Source organism: Myotis lucifugus, unplaced genomic scaffold (genome assembly GCF_000147115.1).
Source record: "Myotis lucifugus unplaced genomic scaffold, Myoluc2.0 scaffold_87, whole genome shotgun sequence".
NCBI lineage: Eukaryota > Metazoa > Chordata > Mammalia > Chiroptera > Vespertilionidae > Myotis > Myotis lucifugus.
Genome location: NW_005871135.1, coordinates 4,634,126 through 4,646,284, shown reverse-complemented (window position 1 = coordinate 4,646,284; position 12,159 = coordinate 4,634,126). Strand labels below are relative to the sequence as shown.

The 12,159-nt window shown below is 42.6% G+C and overlaps 1 protein-coding gene and 1 pseudogene across 1 annotated transcript; one reads left to right on the top strand and one right to left on the bottom strand.

The window, feature by feature from the left end:
* The first annotated feature begins 233 nt into the window (after positions 1-233).
* On the top strand, positions 234-1,249 carry LOC102428596 (annotated as a pseudogene).
* A 1,192-nt stretch (positions 1,250-2,441) lies between these two features.
* On the bottom strand, positions 2,442-11,883 carry LOC102428281 (olfactory receptor 1J4-like). Its single transcript, XM_006091141.2, has 2 exons — positions 11,387-11,883; positions 2,442-3,429 (listed from the first exon to the last, which is right to left on the bottom strand). Exons 1-2 carry the CDS (start codon positions 11,881-11,883, stop codon positions 2,442-2,444), a joined length of 1,485 nt encoding a protein of 494 aa, XP_006091203.2.
* Between the last annotated feature and the right edge of the window lie 276 nt (positions 11,884-12,159).

The window sequence follows — 12,159 nt, the reverse complement described above, 5'->3', positions numbered from 1 at the left end:
TTGTAGCACATACCAATTTTTATAGTGTAATTATTCTTATCATGGCTGATTGCAGTCAGCCAACATAATTAGCCAGAAGCCAACAAAAGCCAGCATAAAAACAATCAGTTCAAAAAAAAGAAAGATCACCAGGCACAGATCATGATGCTAAATAAGTGAGTGTTCTATAACATAATAACATTAAAAATGGGTGGGAGCAAAACCAAAGCCTGGCTCAGAATAACAGAAGCACGGCTGCTGCCGAGGGTTTCTCTGGCCAGTGTCTCTCCCTCCAGTCTACAGCATGAAGAATATCTTTGCAAACCTCTTCAGGGGCCTTTTTGGCAAAAAAGAAATGTGCATTCTCGTGGTGGGCCTGGACACTGCAGGGAAGACCACCATCCTGTACAAGTTGAAGCTGGGTGAGATCATGACCACCATCCTTATCACTGGATTCAAGGTGGAGACTGTGTAGTATAAGAACATCAGCTTCACCCTAACCAGTTTGGCTCAGTGGATAGAGCGTCAGCCTGAGGACTCAAGGGTCTCAGGTTGGATTCCGGTCAAGGGCATGTACTTTGGTTGTGGGCACGTTCCCAGTAAGGATTGTGCAGGAGGCAGCTGATCGATGTTTCTCTCATCGATGTTTCTAACTCTCTATCCCTCTCCCTTCCTCTCTGTAAAAAATCAATAAAATATATTTAAAAAAATAAAAAAATCATCATTCTCCCCTTTAAAAAAAAAAAGAACAGCTTCACTGTGTGGAATGTGGGTGGCCAGGACAAGATCCGGCCTCTGTGGCGCCACTACCTCCAGAACACACAAGGTCTCTTTGTGGTTGACAGCAATGACCAAGAGCGTGTGTACGAGGCTCGAGAGAAGCTTATGTGGATGCTGGCAGAGGATGAGCTCAGGGCTGCTGTCCTGCTCAACAAGCAGGACCTCCCCAATGCCATGCATGCAGCTGAGATCACAGACAAGCTGGGCCTCCCCTCTGCTCCACAGGAACCAGTCCATTCAGGCTACCTGTGCCACCAGTGGGGACGGGCTCTATGAGGGACTGGACTGGCTGTCCAATCAGCTCCGGAACCAGAGTGAGCCGAACTCCTCTCTTCCCCCTCACTCCCTCCTTCACCCTGCTTTCCTCTCATGTGGCAGACGTGCCCCTGTGGGTGAGTGCCGGAAGCTGTCTCCATGGTCGGTCCCACTGTGCTTCATCGTGCTGTACATGTGCAGACGCAGCCTGCAACCGGGTTTTTATTTAATGTAAATAGTTCTTGTTTCCAATGAGGCAGTTTCCGTACTCCTAAGCAATATAACTCAGTTTTTCTTTTTGTAAAAAAAATAAAATAAAAATATCAGAATCAACCCACTGTTTAGTACTGAGAAGGGATTTTAGGCACCCAGGGTGGGGACTCTAGGAGTTGCTGTGAGATCACCTCAACACTCCTCCTCTGGGCTTTAAATCTGTGTTGAGATCCATTTTGGTGGTTGGTTTTTAACACAAACTCCGTGCATTTTTTATAATATAAATACAAGGTAAGGAGACACTTTAACATGGAGAAGGGAGAAATGTGCCTAGTGTAGGTTGTGCAGTAATGGCTTGAGTCCAGTCTGCCTGTGGTCTGTCTGCCATCTGAAGCATGCAGTGGGAAGAACCAGCCACAATACATTCTGCATGGTCACTTATAGTCCCTGATTGGCTTTGTCTCACTGGGTCATCTGCATCCCATAGCATTCGTGCTTCTACCTGTGCTGACACCACTGCCTATGGGGGTGGGATTGGGGGTGCGACCACCACTCAGACCCCTTAGAGGGCCCCAGCCTTCCCTTCAGTCAGTATGGATCAGTGTAGGTGCTTTGGTGGGACCACTCTGGCCAGAACAGGAGACCCCCCTGGTCCCTACACACACTCACTTGCACCAGGTTGTCTGGGTCTCACCAGTAGGAGTGCAGACAGGTGACCAGTCATCTTAGCCCAGCTCCTCAGAGCCCCCGTCCACATGTGCTTTCACTCCCTCAGCCTGCAAGGGTCAGGTTGACATCAAAAACAACAACCTCTACTTATTTCTTTTGTATTTTGATAAACACTGAAGAAACTAGAGCTGTTAAAATTTATCTCTGGTAAAACCTCAGAACTGGTTTATCTGGTGTCGTGGAATCTCTTACTGCTTTCAATAAACGATTAGTAATAAAAAATGTTAAAAATGCATAAGCGAAAAAATGACATATCTCAAAACAGAAAGAGACAAACCTGCCATTATGATTGTGTAACTTGTTTTGCATAGGATTTTGCATTATCTTATAAGAGATAATGAATAAGCAAAAATTATCAATTGGGAATAAAAAATTATTAACACAATTAGCAAACATGAGCTAGTGCACATATAACAATGGTTATACATGACAAGAGAATGCATATTCTAGGAAAGTTATATGGAGGTGTCAACCATACAATAATTTTAGGAGATATATCTCACTGTGCTCCTGACTGCAACAGGAGGATTTAGTGATTGCTGCTTAAAGAACTTAACCCTATTGACACACATCTCTAAGGCCTGTTTTATATCTCTGTTCCTCAGGCTGTAGATGAAGGGGTTCAGCATGGGAGTAACTACCGTATACATGACCGAAGCAATTATGTCTTTGGAACCCCATGATGAGGAGGAAAAGTAAACACCTGCAGATGTCCCGTAGTATAAAGACACCACAGAGAGATGGGAGCCACAGGTAGAAAAGGCTTTAAAGAGTCTCTTAGTGGAGGGGACCCTCAGCATGATAGTCCCTATACGGATATAGGAGCCCAAAATAATACCGAAACACAAAAAGAAAAGCATTCCTGCCTCGGTGAAAATCATCAGCTTATTGAGGGAGACATTAGAGCAGCTCAGCTTCAGGAGCGCAGCGAGGTCACAGTAGAAGTGGGGGATGGTATTGTTGGCAGAGAAGGATAGTCGACCCAAGAGGAGGGTGTTCAACATGGAATTTCCACAGGCAGTAATCCAGGAGCCCATCACGAGTAGCATACACAGCCCCTCCCTCATGATGGTGGTGTAGTGCAGGGGGTGACAGATGGCCACGTACCTGTCATATGCCATCACAGCCAGAAGAAAATTGTCAAGACCAGCAAAAAGTATGAAAAAATACAACTGAGAAATGCACCCCATATAGGAGATGGATTGTTGCTGAGTCTGCATGTTCCTGAGCATCTTTGGGACAATAACAGAGGAGAGAGAAATGTCAGAGAAGGCCAAGTGGCTGAGGAAGAAGTACATGGGCGTGTGCAGGCGAGAGTCCAGCCTGATGAGCAGGATGATGAGCAGGTTGCCCAGCACCGTGGTCAGGTACATGCCCAGGAACAGGGTGAAGAACACGCCCTGCTGCCCTGGCGGGATGGGGAGCCCCAGGAGGAGGAAGTGGGACACGCTGCTCTGGTTCTCAGGCCTCATGCTGCTCTTCTGTCTGCTGGGGATGAAGAAAATGTGGGAATCTCAGGAAATTAAACATGATGACCAGGACCATCACATCCCATACTGTCATTCTGTGGGAAAACCATTTTTAAATACTTTCATATTAATTTCTCATATCAATGAATGTATACAACTTCCCTCCATTGTAGTCTGGCTCCAGGAAAACATTGAACCCCAAAGTAGTAAACAGACATCATCACACAGAAGCAAGAGAGGGTTCACTGTTTTATTCAAACACTAGAGGCCTGGTGTACGAATTCATGCACAGGTCGGTTCCCTAGGCCTAACCAGCAATCGGGGCTTATCAGGGGGGCCGGCTGGCCGGGAGAGGGGCCATGGGAGGTCAGCCGGCTGGGGGGAGGGGCTGTGGGAGGTTGGCTGTGGGAGGGCACTGACAAAAGGGGGCAGCTCCTGCATTGAGTGTCTGCTCCCTGGTGGTCAGTGTGCATCATAGCGACTGGTCGACTGGTCATTCCAGTCATTCCAGTCGTTCAGTCGTAAAGGTTGCTTAGGCATATATATATAGAGAGAGAGAGACTAGAGGCCCGGTGCATGAATTCGTGCATTGGTGGGGTCCCTCGGGGTGGCCTGTAGGGATCGGGCCCCAGCTCGCAGCTCCAGCTTGCGCCCCCAGTCTCACAGCCCCACAGTCCCACCTGGCACCCTGCTGTGGCCTGGCGCCACCCCCTCACCTTCTCCACCATCCTGCCTGTGGGGCAATCAATCGGGCCCAGGCCCCCCCATTTGGCTCTCTCAGCTCCTGGAAGCTGGACAGTGGCCCCACCCCCCACCGCGGCTACTGGTCACCATCTGCGGGGTGATTGATCACACCCACCTTGGCCTGGCGCTGCCTACTAACCTGCTCCACCATCCTGCTGTGGTCCCACTCTCGTTGGGACCCATTGGGGCCAGCAGCGCCTCCACTGCCACCTGCTGCCAGCTTCGGGTCACCGATGCCTGCCATGTTCTGTGCTGCCCCCTGGTGGTCAGTGCACGTCATAGAGAGCAGTCAAACTCCAGATCGAACAATTTGCATATTAGGTTTTTATTATATAGGGTTACTTTTAACATCTCTAGTAAGGACAGAGATGCAGCAGTGAACAAGGAAAGCAAGATCCCTACTCCTCTGACTTTACATCTTGATGAGCATGAAGGGATCATTTCTACATCAGGCCAGAGCAAAACCATAATAATTCACTGTGGCAGAAATAGAAGGTGAGCCCCTGCAAACCGGTGAAAGTTGTTTCTGCCTGAAAGTAATGTGAGAATCCAGTGCTGAGTGGGCATTGTCCGACCTCCGGTGAACCTGCCGGCTCCCATTGACCCTCAGTTGTAAACTCAGAGACACTCTAGAAATGGGTGGCCATTGAAACCCACTTGATGCCAGAAAAACCCCAAAACAGAATATTTCAAAAACTGTCTTTCATAGCAATGCTGAGCATTTTGGGGGCATAAACACTGTGCTGAACACGAGGCTAAGGGCTTTTACGAACTTTCCTAACTAAATCCAACATCAGCCTTACATTCCCAGACTAAAAATCTTTCCAGGTGCACTAAGAATGAATGGTCATTTTCCTATTTCAGTTGTTTGGAAATAGAAATATAAGGGATGTAAATTCCATATATATATATATATATATATATATATATATATAAGGGATGTAAATTATAGGTATTTCCATATTCTGTAGGTTAAAAGTATCAAATACTCTTTAATAGAGTCAATAGTATTGTAATAACTTTGTATGTGACTGCCTGTTATTAGATTTATTATGGTGATAGGTATATAAGTGTTTAATCACCAGGTTGTACACACAAGAATCTAATATAATATTGTATGTCTACTTTAATTAACAATAAATGTAAAGGAGAAAAATGAACAAATATTGACTATATCATGCAGTTCAGTCTAATATGCCTGCATGATCAAAGCCCGTGCTCTTGCTCACTCCCCACAGAAATTTCCCGCTTCATTGGGAACACCCTTTGCCAGTACTTCAAAATTTTCTTAGATCCCTGCCTAGAGAATTCTCATCAATTATATGATGTTTCTCAATTGACAAATGGCCCTTACATTCATTATCATTTGCTTACAAATACATGTTAGTTGAGGGCCTGTGTTTTGAGGCAAGTGTCATTCCTTCCCCTTTGTAGATTGAAAACAGAGGCCACCAAGTTAAGTGACTGTCTCAAGGTTGCCACCATTTGGTAGCAGTCCTGCACTCTGACTTCATGCACCGTGACACCTAATGTTTCTTTGCCTGAAAGTGTTAAAAACCTCTGAGTGATGCAGTCACACTCAGGTATGTGGGAAGATCAGCAGATCCGTGTCAGAAACAGGGGTTCTTTGAATTTTATTTCAGCCAATGATGGTGCCCCCAGAGAAGGGCTCTGAAAGAAATATTTGAGGTCATGTGGGCACGTTGGAAGCCCCAGACACACATACACACACACACACACACACACACACACACACACACACACACAGCTGATTTGAGGATTCCAGTCACGTGTGACTACTTTCCCATCCTAATGGAAGGATGGTTAATGTGGGTTCAGCTAATAAATACTCATATACATACACACAAGTCACAAGTAAAACACAAAGTGAGACATACACAACACACAATGATGCACCACTCACCCACAAACACACTCTCAAGGCACATCAACACAGGTGACTCATGACACACTTGGAAAACACTCAACTCACCACATATACATAACTCTGCACTATACACCTACCTCACCAAAACTCACAAGGCCACAAACAATTCAAATTTCTCACAAGAAACACACACCAACAACACACATGCACATCCAGCCACACTCAGTACAACAAGCAGCACACACCCTCCTTACCATCTCCTTCCTGAGGAAGCGGTCAGCTTGGAGCAATTAAGCCTATTCAGTCATAGGCAAATCATTAACCCAGCAACAACACCCCATGCACGTGGTCACACACATGATAACAGACAGAGAAAACCCAACAACACACCTTCCTGTTCTCACACACGAGTGTGTCCCCCACAAACAGCTCACACATGTACCAGCAAATGCTGCTGAGCAGAGGTGTGAGCCCTCTCTGACCTGACCTTGGATCCTTATGAGGTCTGGGATCTTCCTGTCCAGCAGCAGAGGCAACAGTCTCACTCCCGATGCTCAGCTGTGATGCCAGTGTTTATGATGACAGGCATGAATCAGGAGTCCCTCACCACAAGCCAGGAGGTAACTTGTCTGCTTGTCTGCACACCCAAGACTGTGGATCAGATACCTAGCAAACACACACACACACACACACACACACACACACACACACACACACACACACCTATAAAACAACATGTAACAAATCATACACAATCCATGCACACACACAGAGTCTCACACATGAACCCACTAGCACACAGGCAGATCCATCACCAAGTGCAGATTTCCAGCTCCTCTCACCTGGGCTCCTCATTGGTGAGTTCAGACACCATCTGCTGCAGTTTATCGCCCATCTCCTCAGCTTTTCTTCAGGAGACCTAATGTCCAGACACACAGAAGAAATAGTGTGGCCTTGGCACTTCTACAGACTTTCCTTTTCCTTAACCAGCTCCAGGGAAATGATGACACTTAAATACTAATGAGAAACTGCAACCAAGTCCCCAAGCTTGTGACTAATTTCTGACTGCCCTTTGGGAGCTGTGTGTCCAAGAGTCAGAGACTGGAGTCCTAGGGGACAGTGTCCCTGATTCCAGTCATGCCCTGGACTGCTTTGTTCTTGGGCATTGCTCGAGCTGGGACAAAGTTTTTTCAACTTTTTATTTTGAAATGATTTCAAAGATATAGAAAAGTTGTGAAAATGGTATCACGAATTCCTGGACAAGCTTCAGCCAGATTTCTTAATGGTTAACATTTTATGATGTTTACCTTCTATGTGTATATACATATATATACATATATGTTTCAGGCTTTGTTTTCAGCATTTGTTTTCAGCATATACCACAGTGCATATAATTAGGTTTGTGATGTTAATTTTTCCAATTACTAGAGTTTTTATCCTTGATTAGTTGGTTAAGGTGGTGTCTGTACTATAATGTTACCATTTTTTAAAAAGTTACTCTTTTAAATTTGTAATTAATAGGTATCATCGGGTAGTTATTGTGATACTATAACATTAACATTTTTGTAATTAATAGGTATCATCGGGTAGTTATTGTGATACTATAACATTAACATTTTTCTTATTAAAATCTCACCCACTGTGTTCATGACTGTGTGTGTGTGTGTGTGTGTGTGTGCATGGATTGTGTATGCTTGGGTACATGTTGTTTTAAAGGGGTGTGTGTGTGTGTGTGTGTGTGTGTGTGTGTGTGTGTGTTTGCTAGGTATCTGATCCACAGTCTTGTTTTAGGGTGTGCAGACAAGTAGACAAGTTACCTTCTGGCTTGTGTTGAGGGACTACTGATTCATGTCTGTGGTCATATGGCAAATATGGAGGTCTAATGGTGAGTTTTCTAATTCTATCACTTCTTCCTTTTTAGTTGTATTCTTTTCTTTTTATAAAAAATTTTATTGTTGATATTATTGCAGACTTGTCCCTTGCCACCTCTCCTCCCCCTTTTTTGGCCTTCATTATACTATTGTTTGTTTCCATGAGGTACGCAAATATGTTCTTTAGCTAATACTTTCAGCTTCTTTACCTAGTCACCGCAAGCCTTCTCCCCTCTGGATTCTGCCTTTCTGTTCTATGTATCCATGCTTCTGATTCCATCTTGTTCATCACTTTATTTGTTCATTAGACTCCACATATTAGTGAGATCATAAGGTATGTGTCTTTCTCTGACTTGCTTATTTTGTTAGCATAATACTCTCCAGGTCCATCTATGCTGTTGCAAAGGGTAAGAATTTCTTCTTTTATACAGCCATGTAGTATTCCATTGTGTAAATGTACCACAGCTTTTTTTATCCACTCATCTGATGGGCACATGGGCAGTTTTCAGATCTTAACAAATGTGAATAGTTATGCTATGAACATAGGGGTGCATATATTCTCTCTATTGGTGTTTTGGGATTCTTAGGATATGTTCCCAGAAGAGGGAGCACTAGGTCAAAGGCAGTTCCATTTTTAATTTTTTGAGGAAACTCCATGCTGTTGTCCACCGTGGCTGCACCAGTGTGCATTCCCAGCAACAGTGCCCTAGGTTTTTCTTGTCTCCACAACCTTGCTAGCAGTTGTTGTTAGTTGATTTATTGATAGTAACCATTCTGGCAGGTGTAAGTTGATATTCCTTTAAAAGAAGGAACTTACCCTTATTTTCTTTATTCATTTCTATCATTATGGATACATGGATTATTATTCTCTGACTTATAATACATTGCCATTTTGAAACTTTCGGTGTCTTCATTACTTACAAAGATTCTAAATGATCACAGAGAAGCCAACTAGAAAATATCTATAAAAGAGACACCAGAAGGAAAAATCAGAAATTAAGAAACTAAAGGAAGTTTTTACCACGGGGGATGGGTCAGGAGTGGCACAGAAAGAATGGGGAAAGGGAACAGTATAGATGTTCACATAAACCTATAAATTGCAACCTATTTATACATTTTAAAACCCATGACTTCTGATTGATAGCTCCAATTCTGGTTTGACACCATAGAGTCCTTCCCAGCCTCTCCTTTTCCATGTGCAGAGCACCTTTTCCTGAGAGTGAGAGTGAAACCCTTTTCCTCCGTGTTTATTTAGTTGCTGAGTCTTTGGATATATGGTGACTTGTTTCAGAATCTTGAATTCACACCACTGTTAATGAGACTCAACAGCTTATAACATTGTTTAGACTATTTTTAATTGTGGGAATATATAGACAAAATTATGGGTTCAAGAATTGCTTAGATTATTTATTTTATTTTCCCCTTTAATCTAATTTTGGGGTTAATTTGAAATATAATTTCAGGTCATTTGTATTGTTTTAGTCTATTTTGCTTTATTCACCACCTCTCCTATTTATTTTTGGGGGCAAAATACAGCATAGTCAAAACTACATAAAAAAAATCCAACTCATCTCGCCATCCCTTCTGCCCACCTCCTGTGGGTAAACAATCTCGGTTTCTGATTTATTCTTCCTGTGCTTCTTTCTGCTCAAATGGGCACACACACGTGTATTTTATTCCCCTTCATTGTTACATAAAGAGGAACATGCTATCCTGCTCTTTTACACATGGCTGTTTTTCATTTAGCAATATATCTGCATATTTTCCACATTGCTTCATAGATACCTTTGCTTTTATTTGGTTCACAGTTGCAAAATACTCAATTGATGTTCTCTAGAGTGTTCTTTAGTGGTCATAAAATGAGATATTGGTGATGAGTGCCCTAAATGCCACTGAATTGTATACCTCAAATGGCTAAAAATAAAGTAAGAAGTGATATCTGCATACAGAACAGAAAATAATTATAAAACAATAAAAATAATAATGTATGATTAATAAGTTAATTGAGGGAAAATTGAATTTTAAAGTATTTAATTAAAATGGAGGAATATGAGAGAGGATTTATGTGAAACAGATATATCAAATAAAAACAGAGTAGTATAGAAAATAAAAATTCAAATATGATTAGATGTTTATAGACAATATTCTCCAAAAATATAATAATTGTTGCCTTACATAAAATGAGTAAAAACCGGCATTACATATTTAACCATGCACACCTGAGAGACATAAGGACAAAGAAAAGTTTAAAGTGATGAAAAAGAAATACCATTTAAACACTAACCATGAGAAAGTTGAATCTTGACCAGCTATACTATACTGGTATCTATATCTCTATCTGTATCTATATGTCTGTAACTATATCTATGGATATAAATATCTATACAGTTATCAGAAGTAGATGACATTAAGGTGGGACCCACTACTAGAAACTTTTCATAATAATAAACAAAGTAGTTTGATCTTAAATGCATTTTTAAAAACTCCATTCCTCTTCTTTTCTAACAACTAGGCTTTGCAGCACATAATTTCATAGTGTAATTATTCTGACCATGGCTGATTGCAGTCAGACAACATGATGTCATTGATTGTGAATTAGGAAGAGATGTGCACAATCAGCTTTAAACCAGCGTAAAAAAACAGTTCAAAAAAAAGAAAGGTCACCAGGAGCAGATAATGATGCTAAATAAGTGAGTCTTCTATAGCATAAAATTTTTAAAACTGCATAAACAAAAAATCAGATATCTCAAAACAGAATGAGAAAAACCACAATTATGATTGTGTAATGGGTTTGCATGGGATTTTGCATATATATTATGAGATTATGGACAAGCAAAAACTATCAATTATGAATAAAAAATTATTAACAATCCTAGAAGCAAATGTAACCATATAAACAACATTTATACATGGCAAGATAATGTATATACTATGAAAGAAATATAGAGGTGTAAACCATACAATAATTTTAAGAGATATATCTAACTGTGCTCCTCACTGCAACAAGAGGATTTAGTGATTGCATCTTAAAGAACTTAACCCTATTGAAAGACATCTCTAAGGCCTGTTTTATATCTCTGTTCCTCAGGCTGTAGATGAAGGGGTTCAGCATGGGGGTAACTACTGTATACATGACTGAAGCAATTATGTCTTTGGAACCCCATGATGAGGAGAAAAAGTAAACGCCTGTAGCTGTCCCGTAGTATAAAAACACCACAGAGAGATGGGAGCCACAGGAAGAAAAGGCTTTAAGGATTCTCTTAGTTGAGGGCACCCTCAGGATGATGGTCCCTATAAGGATATAGGAGCCCAAAATAACACCAAAACATGAAAATAAAATCATTCCTCCCTCGGTGAATATGACCAGCTCATTGAGGAAGGTGTCTGAGCAGCTCAGCTTCAGGAGTGCAGCGAGGTCACAGAAGTAGTGGATGATGGCATTGTCAGCACAGAAAGACAGTCGGACCAAGAGGAGGGTGTGCAAAAGGGCAATGACACAGGAGAGAATCCAGGAGCCAGCCACCAGCAGCAGACACAGCCCCTCCTTCATGACGGTGGTGTAGTGCAGAGGGTGACAGATGGCTATATACCTGTCATATGCCATCACAGCCAGAAGAAAATTGTCAAGAGTACCAAAAAGCATGAAGAAATACAACTGAGAAATGCATCCCACATAGGAGATGGATTGTTGCTGAGTCTGCATGTTCCTGAGCATCTTTGGGACAATAACAGAAGAAAGAGAAATGTCAGAGAAGGCCAAGTGGCTGAGGAAGAAGTACATGGGCGTGTGCAGGCGAGAGTCCAGCCTGATGAGCAGGATGATGAGCAGGTTGCCCAGCACCGTGGTCAGGTACATGCCCAGGAACAGGGTGAAGAACACGCCCTGCTGCCCTGGCGGGATGGGGAGTCCCAGGAGGAGGAACTGGGACACGCTGCTCTGGTTCTCAGGCCTCATGCTGCTCTTCTGTCTGCTGGGGATGAAGAAGGCTTGGGAATCTCAGGAACTTAGAAAGGATGAACAGGACATCTCAACTCATACTGTCATTAATGGGAAAACCATTAAATTTTAAATACTTTCATATTAATTTCTCACATCTGTGGATCTATGCCTCTTCCCTCTCTCCCAGTCTGGCTCCAATAACACATTGAACCCCAAAGTAGTCACAAGACCTCATCACATAGCAGTAAACTTCTATGAATTTACATCTTCATGAACATGGAGTGATCATTT